This window comes from Notolepis coatsorum (assembly GCF_963971535.1).
Source record: "Notolepis coatsorum genome assembly, chromosome: 14".
In the NCBI taxonomy this organism is placed as follows: Eukaryota; Metazoa; Chordata; class Actinopteri; order Aulopiformes; family Paralepididae; genus Notolepis; species Notolepis coatsorum.
The window spans coordinates 78,666,779-78,689,429 of record NC_140178.1 but is presented as its reverse complement, the minus strand read 5'-3'; the positions used below and the strand labels follow the sequence as shown (position 1 = coordinate 78,689,429).

At 45.6% G+C, this 22,651-nt stretch overlaps 1 protein-coding gene across 2 annotated transcripts in view; it reads right to left on the bottom strand.

Annotated features, from left to right (window-relative positions):
- il12rb2l (interleukin 12 receptor, beta 2a, like) overlaps positions 1–22,651 on the bottom strand; it is a 74,840-nt gene that overhangs the window by 1,468 nt on the left and 50,721 nt on the right. Inside the window, exons 6-13 of one of the 2 annotated variants that reach the window (XM_084328843.1) lie at positions 22,562–22,638; positions 19,867–20,104; positions 15,752–15,946; positions 9,960–10,064; positions 8,734–8,868; positions 6,048–6,212; positions 5,649–5,727; positions 4,352–4,448 (exon numbers count right to left, since the gene is read on the bottom strand). In XM_084328843.1, coding sequence (XP_084184969.1) covers positions 4,352–4,448; positions 5,649–5,727; positions 6,048–6,212; positions 8,734–8,868; positions 9,960–10,064; positions 15,752–15,946; positions 19,867–20,104; positions 22,562–22,638 — 1,091 coding nt within the window. The remainder of the gene's footprint in view (positions 1–4,351; positions 4,449–5,648; positions 5,728–6,047; positions 6,213–8,733; positions 8,869–9,959; positions 10,065–15,751; positions 15,947–19,866; positions 20,105–22,561; positions 22,639–22,651) is intronic. The other variant, XM_084328844.1, reaches the window with a different exon arrangement.

The window sequence follows — 22,651 nt, the reverse complement described above, 5'->3', positions numbered from 1 at the left end:
GCGCAGTAGAGACCCGCATGGTTATTTCCAGTGTTTACAGCAGAGCTGTCCCAAGTAGCTGTGGCTACCAACGTGTTGTCAAGTTATTGTTATAAGGAGCCCAGTCCAAGCTACAACAGTCTGCATTCCCTTAACAATTGTTTGTATTGAGCCATATTGTATTGTACCTATTCTGTAATCTGTTAATAACGTTTACATCCATTCATTCTGCTAGCACTATACTAGCACTATGTAGCTGCTAGCCACAATGCTATACTGTTATACTGGCATATCCCAATCACGTTAGCACATAAGCTAACAAAATCGGCGATATTTTTGTGAGACTAAACTCCGCTCTTGGTGGTCAATTGTGTTGATGTTAGTTTTGTTTCATCAACAAATCATCAACAAATGAGGCAGAACACAGTGAATGTATCCGTTTTTGTTTATTGCACTTTATTTCTTGCTGAAAAATAAATGCTATGTGGCTAAATGGGTCATGCGAGGTATAAAGATGGTGGCTTTTGAGATTTTGAGCAGGATGTGGAGTGTCTCGTTCAACCTTTCTGATTGGTTGAAAATGGCCTTCATGTTTGAACTACATCGCCGCCTACTGCTTTGGCATTGTACTACATGTATATAGTAGACGAGACAAAACGACGTCTAACTTAACTCTTACTTGCCTGCCAATACGCAGCATTCTGAAAAGCGAATGAAACTAAACGAAAATGGCCCTAGTGTAACCGCAGCCTCAGTGACCAGAGCAGGCAAAACCTCACTTTTTAGGGAAAGTTTTAGGGAAATATGTAGTTTGTAATTAACTACCTAAACGGGTCCTATGTTCCCCGGGTTCTATGTTCCCCGCTTTGATTGATTGATTGATTGAACATTTTAGACCACCAGCCCTGATTCCAAACTCTAACCTTAACCAGTTCGAAAGAGGGCCTAAGCTTAACCGTTCGAAACAAGGCGGACATTAATAATTAATAAAATAATAAAAATTTATAAGATTTTCAATCTCTTAATCAATCAAAGCGGGGAACATAGAACCCGGGGAACATAGGGATGATCCCACCTAAACTACACAACCCAAAGTAGCTAACTACTGAGCAAAGATTTTAATGTAGTTAAACTACATCCAGTAATTGAACTGGAACTAGGGCCCAATTTCAGCATTCATACATGCTGGTCTGAGACGGTACACAAATATTAGTGAAAATGAGCAAGTGCTAAATCTCTCATTTATGATGTCATCAGGTATAAAGTCTGAAGCTGCGCCATGAGACAATGAATTGGGAAGGAGTTTATAGAGGACACAGGAATGTTCTAAGTTCATAGGTACATTTTCTGTTTCAGAACTGAGAACACTACAATAGAATATCCAAGGGTCCAATAGGGTCTCGTAGTGGTGACCGGAGTGCTGGACGTCCCGCGATTAAGACGGGAAGGACGCGACCCTCTTTGTGCCGCCCCTGTGCCTCAAATAGATTCGCTATCAGCTCTATCTTTCGCTAACGCTGTGGCGTCCTTGACGAAGACGGACAGGAGGCGTCTATGCCTTCTACAACGCTGTTCGGTTTCCGCGTTGCCGTTTTGCGCTCTGATTGGCCGAGCGCGCGCATGCGCATGAGCCGCAGCGCGGCCCTCAGCCGTGCTGCGATAAGGCTTTCGCCAGCGGGGAGAGGGGCTACCGCGAGCGGGATCGCTGCGCTCATCAACGACCCTCCGTGCTCCGACTTTCAACAGCGGGGAGAGTATTATGGGGCTTATGCCGCAAAGCAGTAACACACATAGTTGCAATGCATCCGTCAGTCGTACTTAACTATGTGTTCACTGTGTGTGTTACTGCTTCGCGGCATTCTGAATTTCCTGAAAAGTTTGGGAACCCCTGGACTAGAGAGTAGAGAGAGAGAGAGAGAGAGAGAGAGAGAGAGAGAGAGAGACCTTTCCTTCCTGCGTAAGCTGTCAACTACTAGACAGCTGCATAGAAGCAGCTCGAGATGCGTTGTTGTTACAGAGCTGGTCCACGCTGCTATTATGAAATTACCCAAAAAGTATGTAACCTTTTTTTTTCTTTATCTGAGAGAATGTCCGCGAATGTCCTCCTCACGCAGGAGAAAGTTGGGGGTGTGCACGGCGTGAGTCTATAGAGAGAGAGGAAGAGAGAGACTGCGTCTAGAGAGGAGAGAGAGAGAGAGAGAGAGAGAGAGAGAGAGAGAGAGAGAGAGAGAGAGAGAGAGAGAGAGAGAGAGAGAGAGAGAGAGAGAGAGAGAGAGAGAGAGAGAGAGAGAGAGAGAGAGAGAGAGAGAGAGACCTTTCCTTCCTGCGTAAGCTGTCAACTACTAGACAGCTGCATAGAAGCAGCTCGAGATGCGTTGTTGTTACAGAGCTGGTCCACGCTGCTATTATGAAATTACCCAAAAAGTTTGTAAGCTTTTTTTTTCTTTATCTGAGAGTATGTCCGCGAATGTCCTCCTCACGCAGGAGAAAGTTGGGGGGTGCGCGCGGCGCGAGTCTATAGAGAGAGAGGAAGAGAGAGACTGCGTCTAGGGAGGAGAGAGAGAGAGGGAGGAAGAGAGAGACTGTCCGCGTGCGGCGCCAGTCTAGAGAGGAGTAGGCTACTTTGCTTCCTGGATTAGGTACTATAGTTCGATTGAAACGAACCGAGTCCCAACTTTTCAAGAGGACCATGGTTCGGTTGTTTGGTCCTCATTATAGTTCGGTTTGCGTTCACACCTGTACAAACCAAACGGACTATCGATCTAAAGGGACCATGGTCCACTTAAAGTGGACCAAACAGAGTAGGTGTGAACGCGCCCTTATAAACCCCCCCCCCCCTCCGGTCACCAGCAGATGATGAGGCATGATGCTTAGGACCTTGTACAATTGAATTTTTTTATCTGACGTCAATCGGTATCAAACTACATTTGATGATCTAATATATGTATTTGTGGCTATAAATCACGTTCTGCAGAATGCTGCAGAAAACGATAAAAACATATTTATACTTTAGACCATATTTTAGTATGAATATGTGAATGAAAAAGTAGAACGTTGCTACATCCTAAACGATAGAAACTTGACGTTGAATGGGCCATAGTAATGTCAATTTAGTAATACAATTTAAAAAGTTATAGCCCTGCAAAGAAGGGGAACATCCCCATAGACTTACAGCGCTGGCAGATAGGGGATTAAGATCAGAATAATCCCTGGCAGATAAAGGGTTAATGACCTCTGAGCAGGTCCTAAATTATTATTATTTATTTATCTTTAATCTTTCAAAATGTTCAGTTGCTATCGCTATCAGCTCTATCTTTAATTTTTCAAAATGTTCAGTTGCTATTGCATGCACTCATCTGTGTTTCACTACACACATGAGTGCATGCTTACCAGCTGTTAGTCTGCAACACTACTATCACCGACATCTAAGAAGGGAGATCCCCCTTGAATGGCCCTTCTAAGGTTTCTCTCCTCCACACTGCCTGTGGTGCATTTTCCCCTATTGTTAGGTTTTAGTGAGTTTTTCCTTACCTTCGCGTGGGGTATGTCTGGGAGTGCTTGCATTCAATCATTTATTTGCATTTATTTTAAATTTGTTGGACCTTATGGTGTTCTTGTTTTGTTCTTGACTTATTGTTATGTTTCTTCTTGACTTGTTTAAAGAAGATGTGTCCGGCCCATGGGGACATTAACGTGTGTTGTCGGGCCTTACAAATAAATTTGATTTGATTTTGATTTGATTTGGTCCAAGAAAACAGTCTCTCATTCATTGTCAACGGAGCAGCGCCAGAATTTATACTTGATGACATCACAAGTTAGATTCTTACTTTTCTGGCTTTGGGAGAGAGTAGCTCATATTCACTAATACAGATTGAACTTCCTTAGGCCATGGAAATAAAAGATTCAAATGTTTAACTTTGCAACACTCATAATATGTGATTCTGAAACAATGATCACAGAAGCCGAGAACTTGATTTTTCACTTCAGTATGGACATCAGTCAGGACTAGATTACTGAAAGAGAGCGTAAACGGGACATCTGTCAGGACTAGATTACTGGAGGAAAGAGCTTAAACATGACAGAACAGTAATCAGTCAAATGTATTCCATCTATTATGACAAAATAACAAAAACCAATGGGAATCCCTTTCCATAGATTAGAACCCAATTGACTCATCTCAAACCCTGCCCTCTTTTCTTGATCCTCCAATCACAATTGTTGCTTTCCTTGGACAAACTTTGTTCGGGTGTTCTCAGTGTCCTCTAAACTTTGTTTGTCCGTGGGAAGCAACAGTTGTGATTGGAGTATCAATAAAAGACGGAGGGGTTTGAGATAGGGCGCTGTGCCCCCAATTGCCCTATCAGTCTCTTACCTGGTACTTCATCTGTCGGAAAATGAGGCTGTTGCCGGGGTCTGGCACTTTTTCATAAAAACACTGAAGCACCAAGGGACAGTTCTTTTTCTTAACCCTACACATAAGACATAATTGGGGGCAAAGAAAAAAGCTATAGTGACAGATATTCTTCATAGTATGACAATATGTGACAATATGCTTGCTGCTGACACAGGTTGCTTTATTGATCTACACATTGTAAGCCTTGAAAGTTGGTAGGCATAGAAATTATTAAAGCTATTGACAGAAAGGCTTGCTAGCATAAAGTTAGCTTTCTGGGTAATTGTCACCGGCATCAGTCAAGTGACCGGTAGTTGTCAAGCAGTTGCTAAGGTAGCGCAGAAGGATTATACTGAAAGTCAGCAGTGAGCAAAGCATAAATAACATATTTGTTTATATATATTCAAATGTAGAAAATATGAATAAATGGCACATCTTTTTTTGTATTTGGCAAGTGGCCATGGTATAAGTGGAATAATACACTCCAAGGTGTGCCATTATTTTTTGATAACCGCACACTTCGTCATGTATTATCCGGGTATCCCTTACTTATACCACAGTTTTATGAATAACAAACACTTATTTTGCTGTAAGATGGTAGAGTGCAGCAGTAAACAAAAGGCATTGCTAGGCTACGAGAGTTAAATGGCTTTACCAGAGACTTTAGCATTCATTGGAATGTTGCTCAGCCAATCACGATGAGAGATCTGAACTAACTGTGGTATAATGTCACGGAGGAGATAAAACTGTGGGAACGAGGTTAGGTATAATGTAGGCTATGTGTGTGTGTGTGTGGGGGGGGGGGTTCCCCCACAGTTTAGAGACCACACCATCCCTCCATTAGACAAGAGGACTGTTACGTCTTTTGTCTGTTTGAATTTAATGCATCATTCTTGCTCAATTTACCGTATTCACACGCCGGCCATTTGGGAACAGGGTGGAAAGGAATTGCATGACATAAGCACAAAATGGCCGCCGGGTGAATATGGTCAACTCCTCTAAACATTCACATTTCTACATGTGCTTGATTTGCTTCTGTTTGCTGCCAAAGTTATTACTACCTGTTGAAAGTAATTTCTGATAATGGTGGACTGAGAAAAGATGGCGTCAAACCTTCCATACTAGCTAATTCGCAAGGAAGATATCCAAATCTTTGAGAGATGACGTGTCCGACAGAAGGTCGACAAGAGGCGTGAAGAAAGGACTATGAGAGGGAAACATAACATGAGTGAGAAACGTATCCTAGGTAGAATCTCACGCTGGACCATCCTCTCACCTGATGACACTGAGAACAGTACACATGATGCAGGCTACAGCCATAGTCACTGTCCCTATTATGACTGGTACTGTGTAGCCTGTGTGTGAGAGAAAAGAGAGGGAGAGAGATTGATTTACACTGATATGTCTCTATTGCCAGCCAGTGATCCTTATACCCTGTAATGTAATCAGCATTGTTTATCTAAACCAAACATGGCAAGCTCCTTTATTTTGTTCTTGAGTCTTAATCAAAACACAATCCTCATGCATACTTACCAACTATCCAACTAAGTATGAGGAACAGGTATAAGGTGCTGAGAAAGGACTCTACCGATCAACACCGTCATTGGTGAGTAGAAAATAGGGCAGATGTTAAAAATAAAATCTCAACTATCCCTTTAAACAGGTGATGCAATACCGTAGTCATGGTGATCCGTGGTTTTGAACCTAGCTGTGGCGTTGGGTCCGGGTCCCGCCTCTGTCATGGCTCTGATCCACACCTCATACTCCTCACCAGGATGGAGATGCTGCATCAGGAAAGTCCTATTGTCACGGTGTGAGGATCCAGTCACATTGTAGTGCACTAGAACAGATGGGTGGTAGTCTAGTTAGAGGAACCAGTCACATTGTAGTGCATTAGAACAGATGGGTAGTAGTCTAGTTAGAGGAACCAGTCACATTGTAGTGCACTAGAACAGATGGGTGGTAGTCTAGTTAGAGGAACCAGTCACATTGTAGTGCACTAGAACAGATGGGTGGTAGTCTAGTTAGAGGAACCAGTCACATTGTAGTGCATTAGAACAGATGGGTAGTAGTCTAGTTAGAGGAACCAGTCACATTGTAGTGCACTAGAACAGATGGGTGGTAGTCTAGTTAGAGGAACCAGTCACATTGTAGTGCACTAGAACAGATGGGTGGTAGTCTAGTTAGAGGAACCAGTCACATTGTAGTGCACTAGAACAGATGGGTGGTAGTCTAGTTAGAGGAACCAGTCACATTGTAGTGCATTAGAACAGATGGGTGGTAGTCTAGTTAGAGGAACCAGTCACATTGTAGTGCACTAGAACATATGGGTGGTAGTCTAGTTAGAGGAACCAGTCACATTGTAGTACACTAGAACAGACGGGTGGTAGTTTAGTTAGAGGAACCAGTCACATTGTAGTACACTAGAACAGACGGGTGGTAGTCTAGTTAGAGGAACCAGTCACATTGTAGTGCACTAGAACAGATGGGTGGTAGTCTAGTTAGAGGAACCAGTCACATTGTAGTGCACTAGAACAGATGGGTGGTAGTTTAGTTAGAGGAACCAGTCACATTGTAGTACACTAGAACAGACGGGTGGTAGTTTAGTTAGAGGAACCAGTCACATTGTAGTGCACTAGAACAGATGGGTGGTAGTCTAGTTAGAGGAACCAGTCACATTGTAGTGCACTAGAACAGATGGGTGGTAGTCTAGTTAGAGGAACCAGTCACATTGTAGTACACTAGAACAGACGGGTGGAAGTCTAGTTAAAGACAAATAGTACTGTCACAGTGTAGACAGGTCCACTCTAGTTTTTGCATGAGTAGAGAAGGTGTGGATGGTAAGTGTCTTTGAGCATTTGGAAAAGCGCTATATAAATCCAATGTATTATATTTAATTTATTATTAAGAACACCTAAGTAAGGGCGGCTGATTGGCGCAGTGGGCAAGGCGCTCGCCACTAACGCAGGAGACGCTGGGTTCGAGCCCAGCTCTCGGCGTTGCTACCGGCTGGCCGGTCGTTCACACTAACACAATTGGCAAGTGTTAGAGCAGGGGTAGGCAACCCTAGGCACGCGTGCCTGCATAGGCACACAGGGGCATTTTCATAGGCACAGGGGTCAGCATTAAAAAAATATATATTATATATATATTTTTTTTTGCTTTGAAATATTATAGTGAACTATTTTGCACTGTTGTCGCATTTATCTTGTTGAAATCCTCCCACAGGTTATTTTTACTACCACATATTTAATTGAGACCCTTTATTTGTTTATTATTTCAATTTAGCTGGAAATACATTGCTACATCATTCAGTAACATTTGCAGAGCCTTATAACAAAAACATTATTACGGTCACTATTGTGACCAGTGGGATTAATCAACAAATTTTATTATTTATTTTTCTATTTCATTGAACATTGCACATGTTAAAAGCCATTTTTTTTACTCAAAATGTGAGTATTACCAAGTCAACTAGTGTTCTTAAAACAATGACAATAAACATAGTTTTATTAGGTTGAAATAATGTGGTTGTGTACTTATTTTGGATTGAAAACTGAAAACCTTAATGCACAGTAACTGAACTCAATATTTTTAAGTTCTGGTAATTTATTATTATAATTGTCTTTACAGTGTAGTCTTGCGATCAATCAAAACGTATTTACACGATATACCTCACATTCACCCTCCATTCACATCCTGGTGTTCTCCATTAGGTGATGTGTCCAAAAATGAATGGGCAAATGTGAGTGAAATGGTTGCACTGTATGCAGCTGTTTGTCTGCATTGCATTCCCCCCCCCCCCCCAACTCAGATTTAGGGTTGATACAACCATCATAATAATATTGTTAATAATAACAATAACAATAATGACGTAAAAATTATCATTAAAAAGACCTGATTATGAGAAGAAAAAAATTACAATGCATGGAATATTGTTGAGGCACACTAGTTACAACTATATTTAAAACAGGCACTCCATGTCAAAAAGGTTGCTGAGGAAAGCTGGAGGGTGGGGATTGGACGTTGTGGACAGCGACTCCTACAGGTCGGTCTGGTGATGCCGGTGCGGCGGAAGCAGGAAGTAGCGGGGGCAGCGTGAGCCTCCCACGCGTTACTCCTCGCCACCGAGAGTTCGAGCTGCTGCGGTGAAAAGATGCGACAGGCTGCCTCCTCGTGTACCGGAGGGGACACGTGATGCAACAAGGCTTCTGTCCTCACTACAGCCGACCAGTGGGAGGCATAGTCTAGCAACGTTCAAGACATTAAGAAATTTGGGATGGGAGAAAAAAATTGAAAAAATGGGGAGAAAAAGTGGATAAAAAAAAGAACACCTAAGTAATCAATTTGTCATACTGTACCTTCATGGCCCTTCACTCCTATTTGATAAAAAAGGATCACGCCGTTCCTCTGAGTCAGTGGAATAGGAACCCAGGACAGGCTGACACGGGTTGCGTGAGTAGAAACCGCCTTGAATGAGGAAACCCTGGGTGGGACTGAGTGAAAGAGAGAATCCTCAATTTAACGAGGCGGGAGACATAACATAATCTCAATAGTGGAACATTTACCCAAAGCACCTTACAGTGCATTCATTTTCAACATGTTCGACCACAATAGAAAACAAAGCCGCAAACCTGGCAGTGTTAGTGGGACACTCTACCAGTTGAGCTTCACAACACAGGGCCACAACCAGTGGCGGCTGGTCAATAGGGGGCGCTAGGCCGCCGCCCTCCCTGGTTAAAAGAAGAAGAAGAAAGGAAAGTATTCACGCCCCCCGGCCCCTAGCGGCCTAGCCCCCTCAAACCCCTTTTCATGGGCGCTCGGTCTCAGCTCCACGGTCCGTGCGCAACTCACAGGGCAAATAAATACGTACGTACAACATAACACAATCAAATACGATATCCGAGAGCGCTTGGTCTAGTGCCCGAAGTAGTCACTCTATTGGCTGAGAGTGGCACGTGACATCGCCTCGAGGAAATACGCTTTGCTAGTAGTTAGCTGGTTCGGTAAGAACAACAACAACAAGCTATATGCAGTCTGGACTCTCTCTCTCTCTCTCTCTCTCTCTCTCTCCCTCTCTCTCTCCCTCTCTCCCTCTCTCTCTCTCTCTCTGAGCGATGCTGTGTTGTTGTTGAACTAAATAATTTATTAATTTCGCCGCGGGGGGGGGCCATAATTACCCGGACAATGAATGGTAACTTGTTTAAAATGACAAGATATACATATGTTATTATTATTGGATGGATCAGAGAGAGAGAGAGATGGAGGAGAGAAAGAGACAAGTAGAGGAAGAGAAACAAAAGGTGGAAGAGAGAGAGAGAGAGCTGTGTTTGTGTAGGGCTATTGGAAACGTGGTTGCATTTGACTGACTGTGATCATATATTGATTGATGGCAATGGTGATAATATTCGCCAATGCGTGCCTTGTACATGTTTGCAAAATGTTTGGTATAGCGCCCCTCCTGGAGAAGAATTCACCAGCCGCCACTGGCCACAACATGACAATATGAAGGCAAAATAGATCACATATGAGGAGATGTTCACCTATAAGGACAATGCTTGCAAGCATGTTAAATGCCAATACTTACTCCCTTGCGAGGCATATCCAATTATGGATGAAAGTTGTTGGTTAGAACTACTTTGGAATATGGCAAACAAGGACACTTGGTAGGCGGTGCAATTCTTGAATTGACCTGTAGATGGAGACAGAGACCAATGGTAAAGCTGCTGCTCTGAAAATGAAACTCTGTTAAAGGAAAGGGTCAGTACTTTTAAAAGAATGATCCCCCCTCATAGGACATTCATAGCTTCTGTATTCTGCAATCTGTTAATAAAATTGTCAATAAAATTGTCAATCAATGCTTAAGAAGTTAGACGGTTGCTGTAAATGTCAGCCACCATCTTCTATTCACTTCTGGTGTATGGGAGGTTCGAAGGGTCAAAGTGGGTATCAAACAGGAGGGAAGACTGTCAGGTTTTAAACTGTGGATACCAAACAGAGAAGGCAAAGACAACTTTAAACTGTTAAACAGTAATCCAGAACGTAAGGTTATGTATATAACCAAGTTCTGTGAATTATGGCGACACTCAGCATCATCTGCACTGTACTTCACTTCGTGCACGAGCACTGAATAAAAAATTCCACCATGTACCTTTACATCCCAACATTCGTCTGGCCACACTCCCATCTGCTTACCTTCATAAGCAGGTGTGTGGTCACCTACTCGCCTCCTTCCCAAACTTTCACCACAAGGCGAGATCAAGGGCCGCAGCGGCGTCTGATGCTGAGCGTCGCCATAATTCACAGAACTTGGTTATATACATAACCTTACGTTCTGTTTCATTATGGCTTTCGCTCAGCATCATCTGCACAAGAGGAGCTGAGCGGGAGCCATAGCTCGACAAATGTACCCCGCTGAGGCCCCCCACAACCATCAGACCGGGGAGGACCGAGCCCCCCGACCCTCCCTAATAGGGATACCCTCCCTATTGGAGGCTTACGGGAGGGAGACGGATCCGACCGTGCGAAGAGGAACTCAAGCAACTCAACGCACAGGGTGAGCAGACCGTGGCTTGACCCCACGACTACACACACGCACAACCCGCATGCCACCAGGGAACGTACGGAAGGAACAAACCTCGTTACTGCCCCCAAAATCACGGGGTCAAGAGCAAACCCAACCCCGTGGCAAGGCTGTAGCAGCAGAGCGCGAAGGAAGACCCAGACCCACTGAAGGGACTGGATCCCCTGGAAAAAGGGGGCCCGGAGAGGTCAATGACGCCAGGCATCAAGACCCCACCAGGCGGTCACTTAGTGACACCGCCCCCCACATCGCCAGCGTATTCGGATAATTTCCCCCCAATAGCACACCGCCTGGCACACTGACCCTGCAGAACAGGCAGTCAGCATGGCCGTAAGCACTCAAAAAATTCAACCAACGGAAGCAGGCAGCGCACCGGGGAACTAGGCAGCAGGCTGTAACCTGAGCCTGGAGCACTGCGGACGAGACAGGCGCCAAAGGAGTCAACTGAAAACAGCCCCCCCGGCGGAAGGGGCGTATGCTGGCGTTGTCGATCACCATGAGCCTCCATTAAAAAAAAAACACCCAGAGGGGTCGAGGCAGAGAAGGCTGACATGATTGGCAGACGTCATGAACGTGCAGGGGCACACTCAACCGGTTAACCCGGGAGTTGACTCTGCTCCAACATACCAGGGAATCAACTACCCTCTCGGTACAGACGGTGGTTGTTCCTATAACCCCTCAAGAAAAAACTCCAAAACACACCTGCGGGTATACACCAGCTATACCGCAGTACAAGTGTTTCAGTTTCCAAAAAAGGGTTATCCCAGGCCTACGGTATCAACAAAACTTTACTTCGGACCGGGCCCGGCGGCCCGGGAAGCACACAGGATTACCAGAGGGGGTCCAGAAGACCACCCCAACAGCTCCCTCTTCGCCATGCGTGAGAAAGGAGCGAAAGAAGGAGAACCAGCCCCTTACAATAGTGCCAGGTACAAAAGAGTACCCAACAAAGGGTCTCCATAACGCCTAACCCTGTGACACCCGGGCCGACCCGGCATTTTTCCCCCTGAAAAAAGCCCAAGTCCCTCAGGGTACCAGAACAGCAGATCTGCATACCCGGCGGACAACGGGTTAACTGACCTGGACCAGCGTGACCAGAACCAGTCCCGTGCCCTAACCACGCCGACATGCCTACTCCAGGAGAAGGGGCAGATATGCGTGTTGATCTAAAACATGAAAAGAGGGCACCACCCAGACGGGCCGGTTTGAACCGTGCTCGGTGGCCCAGCCCAAGGGCGTGAGACCCCTATGTTCTGATCTATTCCGTTAACATCCCCCAGATATGAACGAGAATCCGTCGAGACCCAGTAACAGGCTCTCGGAAGAGGGAAAAAAACCCATCCCAGTTGCTTTATAAAAACGCTGTTTTAATAACAAGTAACCAAGGCGTACTAGCCACCCGCATGATTCTTATCAGAAACACCCCGAGCCAGCACTATGTATGCGTCGGGACACAAAACACATCAATGGACAGTCTAACCAGACCCCACATTGATCCCTCAAGGCGCCTGGGAGAACGACAACGACTCCACACTCTTTTATTAAAAAAGAAAGAAACACCGACTGACATGAATCCCACTTGACGCAGCCGAGGATAAAAACTGTTTACATTTTTATATCCCGTCATCCCTACCACAGAGGATAGACGGAACTCCCCAGAGAGACTTCCCACGTGAGCCATAGATTGAAAAGTCACGGTAACATTGAGTCATGTGACCAACCGTACGCGTATATCGAGCGTAGTGGAACCTTAATTCCTACACTCTATCCCGACACTTGACAATAACAGACCTTACATACGGGTCTAACTCACGGAAGCCATCGTCCAATAGCAACGTGCGTAGTGACGTGTGCTACGACGGGGGGAAACCCAAGACTCAACGCCTGTGATAGGTGCAGAGTCTGGGAAACCCTTCCCCCCCCCCCCCTCCCTGCCAAGCCGCCTAACAGCTTGGCCCTGACTGAACTAATAAGAGAGGAATAAACCCCCTGACCAATCAGAAGAGGGAAGGAGGGGTTTATCCGGTACCCCCTCACAGGCCCAACCCTTGCATACAACAACAACTAGCCATATGATACCTTTAGTAGCAATGCTAATGAATAGCGCAAGCTAATACAATGCACGCTAACCACAGATAATCTGTGAACAGGGTTTATAACAAGACCAGGTCGCGTGTGTGTGTGAATCCTACACCCGCATCCATGTTGTAACACAGAAAAACATTGATAGAGAGAGAGAGAACGGCTGAGCCGTGGTATGTTTTCATACGAGCATTACTGCAAACCCAACACAATAGTGTTGTAGCTCAATATCACTGTGTAAGCAACAGAGCACACAACTAGCCTTTACCTTTATGTGGAGATTCAGGTAGAGGCAGAAAAAAACCTTTTTCAACCGAGTGTAGGCTGCAGGCCTTGCTTAAGCTCTAACATGAATGTAACCCTCCTATCAACCCATACTAGCGAAGATTCACACGTTGCAACCCCATCATATGTTTGGTGAATAAACACACAGTTTGTTAACAAAAAATACAGTCCCCCTTTAGAGGGGACTCTTTATTTTTGAACAAAATCATAGCAGGGCCGGGAAGGGAAACAGGGGGGGGACCACAGGAAGAAAAAGTCACTGGGTCCTAGCGACGCCTGCCACGAGCCGCTCGGGATTTGCCATCTCGTGGAGCCGATAAACGATCGGCGGCTGGTCTCGACGATCCCTACCATCGCCTCCGGGCGTAGATGGGCCGGCTGTCGTAGCGGAGGCGCCCTCTCTCCTCCTGGCCTTCTTCCCCGAAGGTCCAGCAGTGGCGGTGGTGGCAGCGGCGGCCACGGCGGAGGATGCTCGACGACGTGGCGGCCGTCTGACTCCACCGGCGACATCGGGAGGGGGGAAATGAGGCTGGAGCAGGGAGCGCTCCTCCTGCATCTCTCTGCAAGTCGAGGTCATCAATTGCAGGGCCGTCCCGAATAGTCCAGCATCGGAGAGGGGTGCCGTCAGAAGTGGAACTCTCTTCTTCTCCGGCACACAAGCCTGCTCCAGCCAAAGGTGGCGCTGGACCAGAGTTGCCAGGGCGCGCACTTTCGCAGCGGCTATAGCCTGCGGCTGAGTCAGATGCAGGATGGCTCCTGCCGACTGGGCGAGCTGGTCATGTTGTACATCAGTCAGCTCCGTGCCGCCCGTCAATATCCCGGACATGAATCTCACCAGCTGCGCGATGTTAGACGCGGCAGCTAGAGATTGTGTTCCGGTGATAAATGACTGGTCGCTCCAATATGCCAACCGCCTCGCCGATTTCCCTTGGGGAACCGGCTTCCATAACGGCTCCCACACCACCTCCGGACAAAGGAGCGCCGCCATCGGCCTATCAAGCCGTGGCACGCCCTCCTTCATACCGTCGACCAAACCCGCCACCCACGTGACTTGCACGTAGGCAGGAGTAAGGCCTATGATGTGGGAGACCACCTGGCCCTGACAGACATAGGCCGCCATTGAGGGGAAAAATGGGTAGACAACGTCCACCCCTCTCACCGGGCGACGTTGCCATAGATGACCTATGAGATCATCAGGGACAGGAACAGGCAGTGGCTGCGGCAGCGGCACACCGTTTGCGACTGCCGCCGCCGCCATGAGCTCGGGAAACAAAGCATGCAGTTCCCCCTGCAGACTTTCCTCCTCCGAGCCCGCATCCCTCACATACAGCAGGCTACTGGTCAAGGAGCCACATTCCGATGTGGCTGATAGCAGGGCATCCCGCCGACGAGTCAGAGGTTCTACCCCAACATCTTCGAACGAGGCGCCCCAAGGAGACATCTCACCCCCCCTCCAGTGTTACCAGAGCCGGAACCAGGCCATCTCATAGGAGACGGCACTGGTGTACCAGCTCCTTGGAGAGGCAAACTACCCATCGGACGCCTACCGGGCGTGGCTGCCGACCACGAGAGAGGTCTCAGCCCCGCTCCAAGACGCACGACGGAGGCGGAAATGGAGAACCGCTGGTGAAGAGTAGCGTTGCGAGCGCGACCCTCCGAAGTAGACATTATGACTTCGTTTTTTTCTGTCGAATATGAGAGAAGAAAAAAACAAGCAACAATGTAATCACGTCTCAACTTTCTTCAGCTAACAACCTCGTCAAGTGTGGGATCTACCGAAGGCACTTCCTTGTGGTGAAAGTGAAGAAGGAGGCGAGTAGGTGACCACACACCTGCTTATGAAGGTAAGCGGATGGGGGTGTGGCCAGACGAATGTTGGGATGTAAAGGTACATGGTGGAATTTTTTATTCAGTGCTCGTGCACGAAGTGAAGTACAGTGCAGATGATGCTGAGCGAAAGCCATAATGAAACAGAACTATTTTATTGCACTGTTGTGAAGCACTTTGAGCTGCAGTTTCTGTATGAAAGGTGCTATACAAATAAAGCTTTATTATTATTATTATTATTATTACCGGTATTATTATTACTTCTATTCTATTGCATGATGGAAGGGAGAACAAGTAGGGTGGAGGTTTTTCCCATAACGGTCGTGAGACAAGATCACATTTTAACCCAAAAACCAGCCTGTTAACACATACGGTCAACCAGTGTGTTGCTCTATGGCGGCTTGCACCAGAAATTCGATGTCAAGCGTCCCAAGCCCAGTTCACTTTCGACAACACTTTATTTGACCTGCACCTTTGGATTTTTCCTTTAAAGGAATATGCCAACATGACAGGAAATGTGTCTTCTCCACAGTGAGACAAAATATAGATACCATAGTTTTTACACAGTTTATCGAACACGAAACCATCCAAGTCGTGCATACCTCTTAGAATGGCTGACTTCTGGCTTTTGTTTACTCTAATCCAATCAAATCCCTGAGTCGGAGGAAGTCCCGCCTGCTTGTATTGCACCACATACTCCTTCAGGCTTTCAGTAGATTGTGAGGGAAGATCCCAAGACACACGCATGCTCTCCTCATCCATCTTTAGATGAACAGCTAGCTGTTCACTCTGTGTACCTTTGTGAGAGATAGAGAACCACATTATTAATGAAAAGAAACAAGGTAAAAATAAAAGGCGTGGAGTTACTTTAGTTTTCAGATACATGATACAAAGAGATATAAGATTACACTACTGATCATACAAATGTGTTTCCAGAGATAAATGTCAAATCTCAAACCCTACCCTCTTTTGTCAGAGGGTAGCAACAGTTGTGATTGGAGAATCAAGAAAATATCATCAGACTCCTCTGTCCCAAGTGTCCTTGAGCAATGGCACCTCCCACCTGACCGACCTTTCCATCACAGTCGAGAATGCAGCTGTGACCGCGTCCCCGACCGCCAAGAACCTTGGTGTTGTCCTCGACGACCAGTTGAACTTCTCTGCTCACATCGCAGCGACAACCAGAACCTGCCGATTCCTCCTGAGCAACGTCAGAAGGATCCGCCCCTTCCTGACAAAAGAAGCCACCCAACTCCTCGTCCAATCAACAGTCATCTCCCGCCTCGACTACTGCAACGCACTGCTAGCTGGCCTCCCGGCCACTGCCACTAAGCCTCTTCAACTCATTCAGAACGCAGCGGCGCGCCTGATCTCAAACCTACCGAAGTCGGCCCATGTCACCCCACTTCTTAGGGACCTGCACTGGCTCCCCATTGCTGCACGAATCCGCTTCAAGGCCCTCGACCTAGCATACCGTGCGGCAAAGGGAACTGCTCCCGCCTACCTCCGGTCAATGGTCTCTAACTACACACCCTCAAGACCCCTACGCTCTGCATCTTCTGGCCGCCTCAGACCTACTCCTATCCAAGCTCCGGGAGGGTCATCAAAGAGAAGTCGCCTATTCTCAATCCTTGCCCCACAATGGTGGAATGAACTACCGACCCCAGTTAGGACAGCCGAAACACGTCCAATCTTTCGCCGTCGACTAAAGACGCACTTCTTCAACCATTATCTGAATTAAAAAAAGAAAAGAAAAAAATAAAAATTATTTAACCCTAACTAACCATACTGTCATGCACTTGTCCTAATAAACTAACCTACACTGTAGCACTCAACACTTTGATGAACATTGTTACTCAGCTGATAGAGTTGTGCCCTTCCTGATGGCTTGTCGTACAGAACTTGTAAGTCGCTTTGGATAAAAGCGTCAGCTAAATGACTAAATGTAAATGTAAATGTAAATCATCAAGGAGAATCTGCCTTTTCTCAGTCCTTGCCCCACAATGGTGGAATGAACTACCCACCCCAGTTAGGACAGCAGAAACCTGTCCAATCTTTCGCCGTCGACTAAAGACGCACTTCTTCAACCAATCTGAAATAATAAAAAATAAAAAAATAAAAAAGTCTAACCCTAACTAACCTTACTGTCATGCACTTGTCCTAATAAACTAACCTACACTGTAGCACTCAACACTTTGATGAACATTGTTACTCAGCTGATAGAGTTGTGCCCTTCCTGATGTCTTGTCGTACAGAACTTGTAAGTCGCTTTGGATAAAAGCGTCAGCTAAATGACTAAATGTAAATGTAAATGAACGCCTAAACTCCCACCGACTCCTGTATAGAGGTATACAGGGCCATATATAGGGCCATTCGGAGCATTTATAAGGCTGATTACTATGACCACACAAATCCACTGTTTATAAAGTCTCATTGTAGGAGCTATTTGATTGTTTTTGTGGTATGTCTGTAGTTTGTTAAGTTCATCACTGGGTGGTGGCGCGGAGCGCATGGGTTTTGGATATAGGCACAGGTGTAGGCTATTGCGCAATCAATGTATGGGTGACGGAGCGGTCTCACGGTTTTTACCGCATGCACCCTCGCTCGTTTTCACTATTATTAATATCATTTTATATAAACTATTGTTTTGCAAGCGGCTAGGTGGCGCAGTGGGCAAGGCGCTCGCCACCAACGCAGGAGATGCTGGGTTCGAGCCCAGCTCTCGGCGTTGCTACCAGCTTGGCTGGTCGTTCATACTAATACAATTGGCAGTATTAGGGGGTGGGAAGCTGGTGGGTGGGGATCGCACGTTGTGGACAGCGACTCCTACAGGTCGGTTGGTGCGCCTGCGCAGTAGAATCAGGAAGTGACGAGGGCGGCGTGTCCCTCCCACGCAGACCCTCGCCGCTGAGAGATTGCGCTGTGCAGGTGAAAAGATGCGACGGCTGCCTCCTCGAGTACCGGAGGGGACACGTGATGCAAGGCTTCGTCCACATTGCAGCCGGCTTGTGGGAGGCATGGCCTAACAGCGTTCCGAGACAGGGGAGGGTAGAATTGGACAATACGAAATTGGGGAAGGGATAAAACATTTTTTTTTATAATAAATAAATGGAAAATGAGAGAAAACTTAGATAAAAAAAAATTTAAAACTATTGTTTTGCTCAGCAACACTCATGTTTTGAAACTTTATGATTTGGTTTATTATAAAATAATGCAAATGATGTAGAGTTAAAGCAAAGTTACTCCCGGACTGTGTGCAAAGGTCTTTTCAATACATGAAAAAATATGATTTGAGAGACGTTTGTAAGTTTACTGTTCAAAGAGCTAAGAAAGGGATTAAAAGGAGATGTATTTCTATTGTTGGGGTTAACCTGTGGAACAATGCTGATATACATTTAACACTTTCAGTGCCGGCCTCCATTTCCTATTTACCCCATTGAATGCCACCACCCACTTCAATGATGGAGCTCTCATATTTGCGAACGCATAAACTATATCTTAAATTATGGCTATGTGTCTAATATGGCTGTCGCTTATCAATGACTTGTTTGCAGTCAACATTGTCGAAACGGATTTATTTTTATTATTATTTTTTTAATCGGTTCATTTCAGAAGATTTCAGAAGATTCTGTGATAATCGGCCTTTACTGGAATACACTGGAATACACAAAACACGTTGTCATTTTTCGGCCTATTTATGAATCGTTTTCAAATAAATGCTAGATTATCGATAGTATATGTGTACTTATGCACGCTATAGAATCGGTTTATTGATCCAACGCTGGGTACTGGAAATATATATTCCACGCTGTTCTGATGGTCCACAATGAGTCCGATCGGCTCGGGTTACTTGCCTGAGAAGTAAAATGTGGATTCCGGACTCTTTTTTCCCCATGCGTTTCATTCAATCCAATGGGGTGCAGTACCATCCGGGAGACGATAGGGGGCGGTATTTTCCCGATTAGAGTTCAGACAGATCCCCACTGGTAACGTGAGGCTAGATTGATGAAATATGAATGGAAATCGCTAAAAAAAAAATAACGATTAAAAACGAGATATCTCGTTGGCTGGCACTCAACGATTGGCATGAACTAACGAGATATCTCGTCGCTGGCACTCAAAGTGTTAAGAAGTCATTTGCTTTTGGTTTATAAAGCTATTTTTGAAGGTTACCAAGGGGGTTTCCCCCTTTTTTCATGACATGTTTGCCCACAATCACCAAATTCATAATTACCCCACACGTAGTTCCTGTTTGCTTAGACCACCCCTTTCCCGCACTTCCCAATCTCCGTTTTGTTTACTCTACCGAGGGTCAAAGTTGTGGAACTCTTTGCCTCCACAATCTTTTTTTCTGAAGTTCGAAAGAGCACTGAAATCTCATCTCCTAGATTAGAAGATCACCAATATTTCCCATATGGGCTCCCTTTAAAAACTGTGGTCTGATGGCTTGTTGTATTTTGTTATTGTATTTTCATTTTATTATATATTCTTCCTGTCATTAGTTGTTTTCTCTATACCCGAAATCATACGGCATGGGTGCCTGCTTCGGTGTCTATGTAGACCTGCTTAGAAAATCTAAAATCAATTCGATTCTGGAATGATTGTGCATATTGTATTGTGTGATGACTGAATAAAAAACGACTACTATATTGTGTGTAAAATTGCAGTTGAGCACACTTTAATTACAAAATAATGACAAAGGTAATCTGAACTTTACCTGTCACCGTCATGGTCAGAGGAGCAGGCGTTGTGGCGCCGTGTTCACCGTAAGCTGCCACCTTTGCCACCAACACATCCGCCAGCGAGGCGGCCAGGCGGCACTGAACCCCGTCACACGCCAGCTGCCCTCCGGCTCCGGCCGCCGACACGTTCACTACCGTCACCGCTCCATTACCACGAGATAACGTCACCTCATAACCCAGGATGTGGCCGCAAGCCTTCGCCTTCGGCAACTTCTGTTGGCAGAGATAAAGAGAACGGGAGGAGGATGACTCCGAGGGTTAAGTAGGAAAGGTGTAGTTTAACCCTTTCACTACCACACTACAAAGTGTTAAGCTTTCACTACCACACTACAGGTTAACAATTTATTTAACGTTGCACAAATAGATCAATACAGTCGGTATTAAGTGATGTTGTGTTTCTTTTTCAAATTAAGCCAAGAGTAAAGACCCTAACCCTATCATAACAGCAGTCAATGTAGTGTATATTTTCAGCACTATGTTTGTTTAGCAATGACTTTAAGTGTTATTAGCGAAATATGAGCTTGTAAAAAATCTCTGCGCATTGCATCGGAAAATGTTTGATTTAGACGCAAGAACAAGAAGCACTTATGAAATCGTTGTAGTCCAGAAAAAGAGACCCAGGCCTTTCGATCGAACTACACTACCCTGCTCACACCAGCCGCAGACATAGGAAGGAACACCATTTTCTTCTTACAAGAATTGACTGGAATGTCGTGTTTATATATCACGGGTCGAACAAACCTCAACGTTATTGCCATAAAATACAACGTATATTGTTTCTTTACCTTTCTGTGAACGTCTAGGAGAAAAACGCATCTCAATCCGGTAGAAAATCGCGGAACTATGGACATTAAGCAGAAATAACAGAATAATAAGATTTGATTCATGGTCTTTGCTCTCTCTACCGGGCGCCTGGTGGTACTAAATCCAGATTTAACTGGCATTGAAGAGAGGAGATCTGTGCCGATCCATAGACGTATCACTTGGCCATAATAAGGTCATTTATAGGCCGGATATTCTTTTTTTGTATCCACTTTTTCTCCCCATTTTCTATTTTTCTCCCATCCCAATTTCGTATTATCCAATTCTTCCCTCCCCTGTCTTGAACGTTGCTAGACTATGCCTCCCACTGGTCGGCTGTAGTGAGGACAGAAGCCTTGCATCACGTGTCCCCTCCGGTACACCTAGCATACCGTGCGGCAAAGGGAACCACTCCCGCCTACCTCCGGTCAATGGTCTCCAACTACACACCCTCAAGACCCCTACGCTCTGCATCTTCTGGCCGCCTCAGACCTACTCCTATCCGAGCTCCGGGAGGGTCATCAAGGAGAAGCCGCCTATTCTCAGTCCTTGCCCCACAATGGTGGAATGAACTACCCACCCCAGTTAGAACAGCCGAAACCCGTCCAATCTTTCGCCGTCGACTAAAGACGCACTTCTTCAACCATTATCTGAAATAATAAAAATAAAAATATATCTAACCCTAACTAACCTTACTGTCATGCACTTGTCCTAATAAACTAACCTACACTGTAGCACTCAACACTTTGATGAACATTGTTACTCAGCTGATAAGAGTTGTGCCCTTCCTGATGGCTTGTCGTACAGAACTTGTAAGTCGCTTTGGATAAAAGCGTCAGCTAAATGACTAAATGTAAATGTACACGAGGAGGCAGCCTGTCGCATCTTTTCACCGCAGCAGCTCGAACTCTCAGTGGCGAGGAGTAACGCGTGGGAGGCTCACGCTGCGCCCGCTACTTCCTGCTTCCGCCGCACCGGCGTCACCAAACCGACCTGTAGGAGTCGCTGTCCACAGCGTCCAATCCCCACCCACCGGCTTTCCCACCCTCTAACACTTGCCAATTGTGTTAGTATGAACGACCGGCCAGCCGGTAGCAACGCCGAGAGCTGGGCTCGAACCCAGCGTATCCTGCGTTAGTGGCGAGCGCCTTGCCCACTGCGCCAATCAGCCGCCCCATAGGCCTGATATTCTATATTTATATTTCATATTGCATGTGTCCGGATGGCAAAATTCAGTACTGTATCTACAAAAACCCATGTAAATAATCTGCTGCCCTTTGTTTATTTGCTTAGCCTTTTATTATACTTGTTCTCAAGAAGTAGCGGAATGAGCTCAGTGGCATCTTTTTGCTTTTGAACTTCACCGTCAAAGATGGAAAAAAACCTGAATAATAATAATAATTTATATTCTCCTTTGGTTCATTACAATTTACTCAAGCATAGTAACAGACACAATATTTCTGACACTGGTAATACCAAGACCTGAGTTCCATAGATGTCCCTAGATACCAATAACATGCAAATGGACCTTGTAGAAGTGGAGCAATCTTCCATTTACTTGGGTATGTACTCACTGGGGTATGTCTGTAGTGTGGTAGTGAAAGCATTAACCATTTGTAGTGTGGTAGAGAAAGGTTAACCTTCTGTAGTGTGGTAGTGAAATCATTAACCCTTTGTAGTTTGGTAGTAAAAGGTTAAACTTCTGTAGTGTGGTAGTGAAAGCGTTAACCTTTTGTAGTGTGGTAGTGAAAGGGTTACCCTGTAGTGTGGCAGTAAAAGGGTTAACCTTCTGTAGTGTGGTAGTGAAAGGAGTAAGTATTTCCTATGCTGGAAGAATCCTTTATTTCTTTTGGTCATTCCTTTGCATACCTTCCACATCAGGAAACATTCGGAGTTTGCAGAGGATATGCTACAATCCCTCCATACATCCAGCTCTCCAACAGGGGCTGAGAGAAAGAT